The following is a 13,145-nucleotide window of genomic DNA, read 5'->3' as shown; positions in this document are numbered from 1 at the left end:
AACTTCATAGAGGTCAGAATGTTCCAATTACAAATATTTTATGTTTCTCAAATCTCGAGTTTTCTGTAATAAGAAATAAAATCTATAATGTTGATAAAATATTTAATATTATTTGTGATAACGATTAAATTATTTTATAAGAATTAAATTTAATAATAAATATATTTTTTAGTATTTTATTTTCTTTATTGTGTAAATTAAATTTAATTATTTTCTCACGTACTGTTTACATTTTAGTATTACTCATTTAAACTAATTATTAAATAATTTATCATACTAGCTTCTTGTTCAAATATTATATTTAGAGGTTATTTTTATCAATTTTATAAGTTTGGACAAGTTTCGTCGTAAAGTACCGTGGATCTTTTATGGTCTCCATTAAAGTATTTTTTGAATGTTGCAATAATAATACTCTTACTTAATGCTTTTGATTAATTTAAATAATTCAAATATAAAAAACTATTTAAAACTTAATTTAATATTTAGTCAAATTAAAAAACCTATTTTTTATAATTTTATATTTTAAAATGAAAAATGAATATTATAAATTTGACTGTTAAATTTATGTGTTAAAACTAAAAATAAAAATATACATATTTATTAGTAGTCACGTGATCACCAGTTGACTTATAATATTGACCATATTGAATGTTCATATTAAAAAGTTCAAGACTAATGGTCACTTATAAAATGGTGCAGTGAAGAATGAACAGAGTTTGCAGACAAGTCGTATACGCAGTGACATGGAAATGAATTAGGTTAGAAAAAATGATGATTTCCACACGTTAATAGACAATCTGAATTTAATTCATACCATATTTCAAGTCCAATTCTTCAACTCCTCACACTCACTTTCCTTGTACCGCGTCTTCAGTTACTATCATCATCCACACTCTTTTCTTCATTTTTTTTTAGAGAAAACCCATAATATATATATATATATATATATATATATATATATATATATATATATATATATATATTATATACGTATATTTTTATACACAGTCAATAACATACATGTCTCTCAAAACATAAATAAAATACATTATTAGTTTTACTAGATATATAATCTTTGCCTACAACATTATCTATTTTTGCAAGTATATATCATTCACATGCTCAATTCTAAGAGGTATCCCATTAACATATTTTTTTAATACTCACAGTAATAAATTATACCGTATTTCATAGATTACGGTTGTGGAAATTTTTAACCCATAAAACTATCGCCTCAAACATTAATATCCTTAATGCAAAAGAAATACTCACAACAAAATTACACTTGTTGATCAAATACTAGAGAAATCATCATCAACTGTATCTTCTATAATGTTATAATAGTTTATTATAACACGACATATTTTAGATGTATAACTAAAAATTAACACGTGACAATTAAAATCATTATGGGTAACCTAACTCAATTTTGTATCTATGTTTGAATAGTTCCTTAATCTATTATGAAAACTTGATGCAAAAGTTTCCTTCATGCAGGTTTGATAATCTCATTTTTATCATGTTTGAAGTTTCATATAAATTATATATAAAGTTAATTTATATGTGTGAATGTATATATTATTTTACAATTGTAAACTTAAATTAGATTTAAAATTTACTTTGTAATACATTACTAAAGTAAAAATTAATCTTCAACTCCATGTTTAATCAATATCAATATTAATTCTCCCTAGCTTATTACGCCATTGTTTGATTTCTTGCATCAAGTCACAAACTTCTAGAATCTAATTAAAGTTTTTACTCTTTATTACTTGAGTTTGAGAAATTGGAGTGCTAGAGAAGAGAAAATTATTTTGATAACTCTCACTCAAGTTTCAAGCCACAATTTAAACGAAAAACATCATCGCTTGAGTAAATATCCCATTCCTAAATTACTAGTGTGGTGCTTTAAGCCACAAATATATTCTATAACGATAATCGCTTGGATATTACAAACATATTAATAAAAAAATTAAGTAAAATAAATATAAATAAAATATAAAAAAGTAAAATCAAATATAAGAGTAAATTAGCCAAAGGTAAAAAAAATATATTTCTTGTCAATAACAATTGAGTATTCAATCTCATTAGCCAGAATATGAGATATATGGAATAAATCCCAAAACATGCAAAATAAATTATTCATGTAAAACCGTTCAAACTATACAATTATATTATGAGGTTGTCCAATAACCGAATCCATTTACACATATCTATATTTATGGACCTAATAAGCTTATATACACAACATATCATCATATATGGCGTGAAGATCAATTTTTCTCATATCCTTAGATACTCACATTTTATAAATTTTTATTGACTTGAGTGTTAAAAAATCTCTTAGGAGTATATATCTTTTGTGTCTCTCATCAAAGCTTAAAGTTTATTTGTCAGGAGATGACAATTCAACTTTGAGAGCATACACTTCACTACGGGAATCCTCCACATAAGTTCATTAAGAGTAATAAGAAGAATGAACTTTCCTATATCAAAATTTATTGAACTTGTATGATATACACCGAGCAGAGCATGCCTATTGAAAATAAACATGAAAAAGACTTATCAGTCGCAATCAAAATAATTATCTAATTAATTTAAATATATCAATAATAATGTTTAAACGGAATTGAATCGTAATTAGATCGATGCTACTAAAAAAATCTATGTAAAAAACTATAAATAGGTCAAAAGAACTTATTGAAACTTTTTATTATATATTTATTATAGTATTAATTATTTAATAAATCGAATCCAAATTGACTTTAACACCAAACACCTTTAAAATATATTTCTAATTAGTTGAAGAACAACTTACTAAAAAAAAATCGAAATTAAGAAATTGTTGAGTGAATATTCGATCCTACACTCAAAGTTAACTCTATCATAATTATTCCTAATTATCTTCTCAACGTTATAATCTATTAATCATCATAAAATTAATGAAAGATCAGTGCCAAGTCGTACATGATATAAAGAGAATTTAAAGTTTTAGAAAGACAATTAATAAGAAAGAGCAAACTATTATTAGACAAACCTTTACATTCTGATACGTTATAACACGTGATAAATCTCAAATTAATTTTTAAACTATTAATGTTTCTTTCATGTTTATACAAATCGATAGACTCCAAAACATTTTAATAACAACAAAGTGCAAGCTCAAAGAGGTCTTTCAGATTAATATAATATATTTAAGGTTACCACCGTAATGGTTGAAACTATGAAAAGGTATACCTAGTAGTGAATTTTAATTGTTCATATTTAACCAAAAGTTAATAATTATACACAGATTTTATTAAACCTTTACGACAATTCACACAGACTATATAAATAAAACGACTTTATATATAAAAGAAATACAAAAACTTTACAAATCAATTTTATAGAATTAACTTAAAATTAAAATTTACTTTTTAACATACATAATTATAACATTTCATTAAATATGCATTATGAAAATTTAATCAATAAATTTTTGCATCTTGAAAGTTAAAAGACTGTATACCCACATGTCTGCAACTCTTATGTCTAATCTCTTCTGACCAGGTAGGCCAGGTTTTTTACATTTCTTTAACTTCTTCAATGGTTAATTTGAGAGATCATTCAGCAACAAATGAAGAAATCCTTCTTGATGGGGTGAGTCAACTAGGTCTTTTAGTCAACACTTAAATTTCTACAGATAGATACAGAGACAACTACTCAGAAATTCATCAAAAGCGATTGTTTAATATATAATATATATTCGTCAGTACTATTTTCTTGTATCAATGATCAAATATTCAAAGCGTAACGCGTTAATGCATGAATGTCATGTTCTCTATGTTGTCCTTTCACTTTGATTCTTATCCAAACTACACAGATTTATGGCTATGACAGATGAGTCCGTGTATACACATAAAGATTTTTCTTTTTACTTTATATTATAAATGTGTTTTTATTTTCTTGAGCAATATCCTCAAAAATCTTATTCCTGTTCTTTTTTTAGATAATCTCACAATTCTAACTTATTATTCGTCTAATGTATACATTGAATACTGATTTAAAAAATATTTATGAATATCATGTATTTAAAAAATAATAATTTATAATTTTTTAAAATATGATCTAAATAAAATTAAAAATATATAAAGTATAATGTAAATTAAATTTTAATTTTTTACAAAGAATATAGTTATACATTTAATTTATTTATAAACAGATATTAACAGTGGACATGAGTATATTTTGGTATCTAATTGTCATAATGGAAAGTGTCCCCACTGCATTTAAGACTGGTGGTCCTGAAGGTGATTTACTTGATTTATGGTCAAGTAGAGGTAGGAATTAGGGTTTTGAGGTGCACCAAGGACCACTAATGGCGTTTTTTTAGGGAAGTCAATGCATCAGATTCTAAAAAATTATATTTCAAAATATTTTAAGAATTTCTTTCTAAAGACTTATAGTGGAAGGAGTTGAGCCTCTGGGTCAGTACCTATGTGACATCTCCATTAATATGCTCCATTTTTTCTTCTATTCACATCTTACTGTTGCTGGTCTTTTCAAAACAGCTATAAAACACTTTCACAGATGCTTCGGAAAGAACTACGTAGTATACAAATGCGATGCATTTAACGTGGTATGATGATGGTTAACGAAAATATTATTTTGAAAAACAAAACGAAAGGTAGAAAAAGTTACAACTTTGTTCTACCATGGTGGCCTAAACGAATTCATGGCATAAATCAAACAACGAGTTATAAAAACTGGGAAAATGTAGTATACATATTTCCTCTAATAAAAATAAAAATGCTGATTATTTCAACCCGAGGTATTACTTTCTTAAGGTATGTTTATTTCTTAGAGACAATTTTTTTTTTATAAAGAAATGCGTATTTTAATTAAGAATCAAACTTTTCTATTTATCTGATAATATATTATTAAATAACCAATAAGATTTTACATTTCGCAGAGACAGAACATTAAACTTGCCAAATTACTTATGTTGCATTCTCCTTTTTTATGCATGTATAGGACTTATTATAACGGAAAGGAAAAAAAAGTTTACGTTAAAAGAGTTGGAAAGAAATCTAATTAAGTACAGAGGACGAAGATTAATTCATAAAATAACACTTTATTATAATTCTGAAAATGAAATGCTAAACTGCACAGATAATTTTGGAAAAAGGACTTACTCATCATCCTATATCAATAACCTTTTTTTTTTTCGTTTAGATTTTATTTATTTCAAAATAAAAGTGCAAAGTCCATTTATGAAATCTCATTCTTTGTACTAACTTACTACGTTGTATTAATCACTAGTTTGATCGCTATTAATTAATAAATAAAAGAATGCTGTAAATACGTATAGTCCTTGCAGATTTTTGAAATTTCGTGAGCCATAAAATGGAATTTATAATAAGGCTTTTTTCTGTTTGATACAATCTATTGGTATTAAAGTCTTTCTTTTGATATTTATTAATATAAATTTATATATCTAAAATTTAAATTTATAACCACACACAACTACAGTGAAACAATTGCTTTGAATTAATCCGCATTCATTTCATGCTTTTGGTCCTACAATCAAGGATTCACATATGAGAAAAGATGCAAACAAGATCAAAGGAATTTTAAAGTAAAAGCGAACGTTTTTTTCTTATCGTAACACTAATCTCATATGATCCTAGAAAAGGATATAAACTAAGGCAATCTATTTTTTATAAATTTAAACTGATCAGAATATTAAGCGTTTAGTTTCGAGCAGTGAAGTCCTCTCTTTTTAACTACGGATCTAGTAACATTAAATTTCTGCTATAAAAGAAAAAAGAGTAAGTACGTAACACATTTCTGCTGCAAGAAAACAAATAAGTAACACTTTCTTTTAAATACATTTGTACCATTGATTAAAATTTGTATTAAATACTACATGTTTCGGTGGAAAGTTTTGGGACCGAGAAACTAACCTGTTGATGCGTCTGGACCGCTCGCTCGCCTCCAAGCTCCAGCTGTCGGCCGATCGGTGTTGGCTCAAGTCGATCGGTCTCCTTTGGGATGGGGGTGGATGTACCTGCAAAAGGTACTCCGACGCTCAAGTTAGGCGTGTGATTTGAAGAGCCTCGGCCCTTAGTTGAATGTTTCGTGAATGTTTATCACTCTTGAGTATTGGAGAATAACGTAGAGTAAATAATGCGTAAGTGGAACGTACCTGGCCTTTGGCCCTGGCTTTGTATTTATAATTTACCTCATGGATCTCAAGCTGATATAAGCCCAATAAAATATAAACAGAATAAGATATAAACAGATTACCTGAATATCCGGTTGGTTGTTTGTAACCACTCGGTTAATATTTTATACGATACATGCCCCCCAAGTCCGAGTTAAGCGGTCGGCTTTAGCCGTGGTTAACTATAGGACTGATGAGTTTTGGGGAGGCTGCGTTGGCGGAACCGAAAGCGTTCTACCGCTCGACCTTCAATAAGAAACGAGAGGAATTTACCTCTCGGCCGTCGACAGTTGTCGAGAGGGTTTTACCTCTCGACCTTCAACTTTTAACCGAGCGGGATTTACCGCTCGACCTTCAATAGGAACCGAGAGGAATTTACCTCTCGGCCTTCAACATTTGTCGAGAGGGTTTTACCTCTCGACCTTCAACCTTTAACCGAGCGGGATTTACCGCTCGACCTTCAATAGGAACCGAGAGGAATTTACCTCTCGGCCTTCGACATTTGTCGAGAGGGTTTTACCTCTCGACCTTCAACCTTTAACCGAGCGGGATTTACCGCTCGACCTTCAATAGGAACCGAGAGGAATTTACCTCTCGGCCTTCGACATTTGTCGAGAGGGTTTTACCTCTCGACCTTCAACCTTTAACCGAGCGGGATTTACCGCTCGACCTTCAATAGGAACCGAGAGGAATTTACCTCTCGGCCGTCGACAGTTGTCGAGAGGGTTTTACCTCTCGACCTTCAACTTTTAACCGAGCGGGATTTACCGCTCGACCTTCAATAGGAACCGAGAGGAATTTACCTCTCGGCCTTCAACATTTGTCGAGAGGGTTTTACCTCTCGACCTTCAACCTTTAACCGAGCGGGATTTACCGCTCGACCTTCAATAGGAACCGAGAGGAATTTACCTCTCGGCCTTCGACATTTGTCGAGAGGGTTTTACCTCTCGACCTTCAACCTTTAACCGAGCGGGATTTACCGCTCGACCTTCAATAGGAACCGAGAGGAATTTACCTCTCGGCCTTCGACATTTGTCGAGAGGGTTTTACCTCTCGACCTTCAACCTTTAACCGAGCGGGATTTACCGCTCGACCTTCAATAGGAACCGAGAGGAATTTACCTCTCGGCCTTCGACATTTGTCGAGAGGGTTTTACCTCTCGACCTTCAACCTTTAACCGAGCGGGATTTACCGCTCGACCTTCAATAGGAACCGAGAGGAATTTACCTCTCGGCCTTCGACATTTGTCGAGAGGGTTTTACCTCTCGACCTTCAACCTTTAACCGAGCGGGATTTACCGCTCGACCTTCACTAGGAACCGAGAGGAATTTACCTCTCGGCCTTCGACATTTGTCGAGAGGGTTTTACCTCTCGACCTTCAACCTTTAACCGAGCGGGATTTACCGCTCGACCTTCAATAGGAACCGAGAGGAATTTACCTCTCGGCCTTCGACATTTGTCGAGAGGGTTTTACCTCTCGACCTTTAACCTTTAACCGAGCGGGATTTACCGCTCGACCTTCAATAGGAACCGAGAGGAATTTACCTCTCGGCCTTCGACATTTGTCGAGAGGGTTTTACCTCTCGACCTTCAACCTTTAACCGAGCGGGATTTACCGCTCGACCTTCAATAGGAACCGAGAGGAATTTACCTCTCGGCCTTCGACATTTGTCGAGAGGGTTTTACCTCTCGACCTTCAACCTTTAACCGAGCGGGATTTACCGCTCGACCTTCAATAGGAACCGAGAGGAATTTACCTCTCGGCCTTCGACATTTGTCGAGAGGGTTTTACCTCTCGCCCGAGGGGGATTTACCGCTCGGTCTTCGACCTAGGAGTGCTTCCTAGGGAACGGGCTTTACCGTTCGTCGTTGAGAGGGCTTTACCTCTTGCCCGAGGGGGATTTACCGCTCGGTCTTCGACCTAGGAGTGCTTCCTAGGGAACGGGCTTTACCGTTCGACTTTGAGAGGGTTTTACCTCTGCTTTGAGCTAGGAGTGTTTCCTAGTGAACGGGATTTACCGTTCGTCGTTGAGAGGGCTTTACCTCTTGCCCGAGGGGGATTTACCGCTCGGTCTTCGACCTAGGAGTGCTTCCTAGGGAACGGGCTTTACCGTTCGACTTTGAGAGGGTTTTACCTCTCGCCCGAGGGGGATTTACCGCTCGGTCTTCGACCTAGGAGTGCTTCCTAGGGAACGGGCTTTACCGTTCGACTTTGAGAGGGTTTTACCTCTTGCCCGAGGGGGATTTACCGCTCGGTCTTCGACCTAGGAGTGCTTCCTAGGGAACGGGCTTTACCGTTCGACTTTGAGAGGGTTTTACCTCTCGCCCGAGGGGGATTTACCGCTCGGTCTTCGACCTAGGAGTGCTTCCTAGGGAACGGGCTTTACCGTTCGACTTTGAGAGGGTTTTACCTCTGCTTTGAGCTGAAATTCTTGATCGAAATTGGTAACCGATGGTCGAGCGTGAATTGCTCGGTTTTATTCATTGCATAACGAAAGTTTAGTAAAATAACAAAAGTCTAAATCAAGAATTTAAACGTGACATTAAATAGAGATTGAGATTCTTATTTTCAGTTTATAACTCCGCGAACCGATCGTTCACGATGGCGAGCAGGACTACGACTATAGTCTCGCCTTCGTTCGTTCTTCCGATACGCTCGTTCGGGACTTCTTCTTGCTTCCTGTATGTACTTACGGAGGTGTCCTGCCCGAACGAGACGTTCTATTTCGTTTTTGAGCGTAATGCATTCTTCTGTAGTATGTCCACGATTCTGATGAAAATGACAGCGCTTCCTTTCATCTGCGTATCTTGGAGATGGTTTCGTTTGGAGTGTGAGAAGTTCAGCGTTTAGAGCTTCTTCAAGAACTTTTGCCCTAGGTGTGTTGAGGGGTGTATAATGATTAAATTTAAATGTTCGGGCAAACTCCCCGCTTTTACCATTATTGTCGAACGGTCGTTTACCGTCCTTTCTACCTCCACTTGCCTCAGTTTCTTGTTGTCGCTTTCTTTGTGAAATTCGCATGTCCTCCATGCGGATGAATTCGGCTATCCGTTCTTGGAGCTCCTCCATTGTTTTTGGGGGTCGCGCATACAACTTCTCAGCAAAGTACCCTGGTTTTAGACAGGAAGGCAAAGTGGTGATGATAAAAGATTGACTTACCTCTTTGACTCGTCGTGCAGTTTCCATATACCTTTTCATAAAGGCCTTCAAAGTTTCTCCCTTTTCCTGCTTAGTATTTACCAGTTCTGCTGGCGTTACTTCCTGATTACGATTGGAGGCGTATTGCCTTTTAAAAAGATTTTCCACAGTGGCGAAGCAATCCACTGTGTTTGGGGGAAGAGTGTTATACCACTCTAATGCTTCGTCCTTGAGTGATAAGGAGAAGGCTCTGCACATAACCGGATCACTGTCCGTGTAGAACACCATTGCATTGGTGAAAATCCTGAGATGATTGTCGGGGTCTGTCGAGCCATCGTACTTATCCAATACAGGAGGGTTCTTCTCTGGCATTGGAGCTTGCATGACGATCGCAGTGAAAGGGAGCAGACTGGAGGGCCGATCGGTTCGTAAGGGGGACGGTTCCCTTCTTCCCCGATCGTTCGGGTCAGTATGCCGAGATGGCTGCTGATTACGACTTCCAGCGTTATCATTGTGTTGGTTGTTACCCCGATCAGCTGTGGACTCCGAGTGTTGAGTTGACCGCTCGACACGACCTCGTTCTGCTCTCAACATTGTAATTTCCTCTGCGTGTCGTCGCTGCATCTCCTGTTGTGCGTGCGTTTGTGCTTGTATGGTTCTGGCCTGTGCCTGTATTTGTGCCTGCATCTGCGCTATCAAATCTCTGGTGTGTTGCTCTTCCTCCATGCTCCTCGTGGTCACCATTTGGGTTTGCCGCTCGGCCCCACGGTGGGCGCCAAAATGTTTCGGTGGAAAGTTTTGGGACCGAGAAACTAACCTGTTGATGCGTCTGGACCGCTCGCTCGCCTCCAAGCTCCAGCTGTCGGCCGATCGGTGTTGGCTCAAGTCGATCGGTCTCCTTTGGGATGGGGGTGGATGTACCTGCAAAAGGTACTCCGACGCTCAAGTTAGGCGTGTGATTTGAAGAGCCTCGGCCCTTAGTTGAATGTTTCGTGAATGTTTATCACTCTTGAGTATTGGAGAATAACGTAGAGTAAATAATGCGTAAGTGGAACGTACCTGGCCTTTGGCCCTGGCTTTGTATTTATAATTTACCTCATGGATCTCAAGCTGATATAAGCCCAATAAAATATAAACAGAATAAGATATAAACAGATTACCTGAATATCCGGTTGGTTGTTTGTAACCACTCGGTTAATATTTTATACGATACACTACACAATTGCAAACGAGACTTATAAAATAAAGAAACGAATCTTTTAAAATTTTGTGACTTTCAATAATTTATAATTAACAGAAATCATATTTTCGGAAAAATATTAGAAAATGTTATTAACCTTCTTTTATTCACAAATATTGATCCGGTGAGATTAATCCAGACTCAAACAAGTACTAAAAATATAATTAATTAAAAAAACAAACAAATATGTGAACATCTCCATGGAATTTTGGGATATCCAAGTCTTTTAATCCTTACATTAACATTGAAAAACACAAAGATAATCACGTTCAATCTAAAGAAACTAACGGTATACTGTAATTTTCATAATATTATGAAGATTTGCATGATGAAGATGGTTCGATTGATCACAGAACGAAGAGTTTGTGTGACAGTTTAAATTAGTCACTACATATCTATACAGAAATAGCAATAAGAACATAAAAAAAATTAAAGTACTGCAACATTTGTAATTAACATAAACAAGCTTGTCTTGTGATTATTCTGTGTCTAGCCGAGTCAACTTTGTTGTAGCAGCAACAACGCATAGATATGATAGATATTAGATAGATCGCACGAGATAGGAACCCTTCATGATTCCGATCCCAAGAACAAATCCACTTTCTCCCAATCCAAAAAAGGGTCGTTGTCGACATCCATTTGGGTTCCTCCCTCACCGTGCAGGGTGGGTTGGTCATGGTCAAGGTCTCCGGAGGAAGAACTCTCCGGTGAACATGTTGCACTTCTCTCCAACATTTGATGCTGATGATAATCATAACACGTTGAGATCGAACCCTTTTCTTGTTCTTCACCATTTTCAGCAATCGAATGCCTCGTTGTGTTCCTCCTTGGTGGTGGTCTTCTATCAAATGCACGCAAACACTTGGATTTTTTGTACACTCTGCATAAACTGAATTCCTTCCTTAACTGCAACTGATTAACATGTACAACGCAATGAAAATATTGGTTAACTGCCACCATTATAAAAACAGCACTAAATATCATGTACGATAAAATTGCGTTGTATATCCATGAAATTTCATGCAATGTATATACTATACAATTCAAACGTCTAATGGTTGATCTAAGAACCCTAATGGGCTGTTTAGAGGATGATGGCTCACCTGTGATGGTTCACCTTTGATGGCGGTATACTCGTTCATCTTCCAATCGGTTTTGGCTCCATTTGGAGCTCTTCCACTGTAGAAAACCATAGTCCTTTTAATTCCTATGATTCGATTATCCGAAGAATAAACATGATTCGGAGACCCTGTTGCTTTCCAGTACCCTGTGGTCGTGAGACGCTTTGGTCTTCCTCCTCGAGCTTCACTCTCTTGCCTCGGAATGAAAAAAAACCATTGTTCCGTGTCTCTCAGACTCGCCTCTCCAGAGATTTCTGCAAACCCATAAAAAAATATTAATATTTTATGACCAATTACGTATACATGTTTGACAGGAAACCCAAAAACACAACACCATCCTTGACTTGCATTGATGAAAAAATGAAAAGTAGAGAAATATAAGAAGTTTACGTGGGAGTTGGGAGGGGTTGTAATCGTAAATATCCACCACTGGAATAACACGATTCATGTCCTCTCTTTCTCCTTCGAGTTTATTATGAAGATAGAACGAAATCAGCTCCTCTTCTGTGGGGTAGAAACGATAACCTGGTGGCATAACGTCCATCTTTGAGCACTTTATCATACACTTTTAGTCTCTCTCACTGATATTTTCCGCACCAACGACCAGAAAATCTGGTTTTCTTCGTTATTGGTGTAGACTAGTTCTCAAGCACTACACCTCGTGATGTTATATATATAGATGAACAGATACAACTAGCGGTTTCAGAGAATGAACGGTAGGTACTATAAGTAAAATAATGGCGCAGGACCACAAAATGTGAGAAGTCTAAAAGAATAATAATTTTGTTATCATTTTTATTGTATTAAAATTTAAATTATTGTATTTATTTATCATTTGAAAAATAAAAAAGAAATTAGTTTTGATATTTTTCTTGTTTTTACGTATTTTATATATTAAAATTAAAGCACGCGGCCTCGGAATCAATGACTGAGAAAGTTAGGCAAAGTGATTGTAAAAGACAAAATTGCATCCGAGTGAAAAGGAGAACAAAAGGAATTGACTAGTTAAGTTAATTTGCCAGGAAATTTCCAATCCACGCGCTTACACCGTCTGTGGCATGATTATGCTTCCGTACATTTCTTTTCAAAATTCTTCCTTCTTTCCTTTTTCTTTTATGGCTAAGTTAAGAGGAAAATGTTCTTTTTAATAATTTTTTTTATAATTTTTTTATCACTTATTTTGTGATTCATCCTTTTTAAATATTTTTTTAAAAATAAATTCAAACATACCAATAAAATAATGACATGTCACTTATTGGTAAAAAATTGTTAACCTATCAGCGTTCAAGTTAATATATTAATATTTTTGATGATGAAAATGAGTAGAGTCTTAATGTGTACTTATTATTCCATTGAGAAAATTATTTGTAATTATTTTTTCTAGTTGTATATTTATTTAAAAAATACTTATAGATATTTGTATATATTTTAAAAATTTAT

At 35.1% G+C, this 13,145-nt stretch overlaps 2 protein-coding genes across 3 annotated transcripts; both read right to left on the bottom strand.

Annotated features, from left to right (window-relative positions):
* Positions 1–8,774: 8,774 nt before the first annotated feature.
* LOC128195374 (uncharacterized) lies at positions 8,775–10,070 on the bottom strand. The gene has a single exon (XM_052872652.1). It carries the CDS (start codon positions 10,068–10,070, stop codon positions 8,775–8,777), a length of 1,296 nt encoding a protein of 431 aa, XP_052728612.1.
* Positions 10,071–10,859: 789 nt separating this feature from the next.
* Positions 10,860–12,370, bottom strand: LOC108328606 (NAC domain-containing protein 90). Of its 2 annotated transcripts, none has more exons than XM_052873194.1 (3): positions 12,096–12,370; positions 11,688–11,959; positions 10,860–11,490 (listed from the first exon to the last, which is right to left on the bottom strand). In XM_052873194.1, exons 1-3 carry the CDS (start codon positions 12,265–12,267, stop codon positions 11,155–11,157), a joined length of 780 nt encoding a protein of 259 aa, XP_052729154.1. In that variant the 5' UTR covers positions 12,268–12,370; the 3' UTR covers positions 10,860–11,154. The 2 variants fall into 2 exon arrangements, with proteins under 2 accessions (XP_052729154.1, XP_017417978.1); XM_017562489.2 differs by having other exon boundaries at positions 10,860–11,496; positions 12,096–12,369.
* Positions 12,371–13,145: the final 775 nt, after the last annotated feature.

The sequence above is a fragment of the Vigna angularis genome, chromosome 2 (genome assembly GCF_016808095.1).
Source record: "Vigna angularis cultivar LongXiaoDou No.4 chromosome 2, ASM1680809v1, whole genome shotgun sequence".
Classification (NCBI taxonomy): domain Eukaryota; kingdom Viridiplantae; phylum Streptophyta; class Magnoliopsida; order Fabales; family Fabaceae; genus Vigna; species Vigna angularis.
The sequence above is the reverse complement of the archived record's forward strand: the minus strand, read 5'-3'. Positions and strand labels throughout refer to the sequence as shown.

Coding starts and splice junctions, on each gene's coding strand:
- LOC128195374 (XM_052872652.1), bottom strand. CDS start 10,070: ATGGAGGAAGAGCAACACACCAGAGATTTGATAGCGCAGATGCAGGCA.
- LOC108328606 (XM_017562489.2), bottom strand. CDS start 12,267: ATGATAAAGTGCTCAAAGATGGACGTTATGCCACCAGGTTATCGTTTC. Junction 11,960..12,095: donor CAACCCCTCCCAACTCCCAC/GTAAACTTCTTA, acceptor ATGGGTTTGCAG/AAATCTCTGGAGAGGCGAGT. Junction 11,497..11,687: donor TCAAAGGTGAACCATCACAG/GTGAGCCATCAT, acceptor CATGTTAATCAG/TTGCAGTTAAGGAAGGAATT.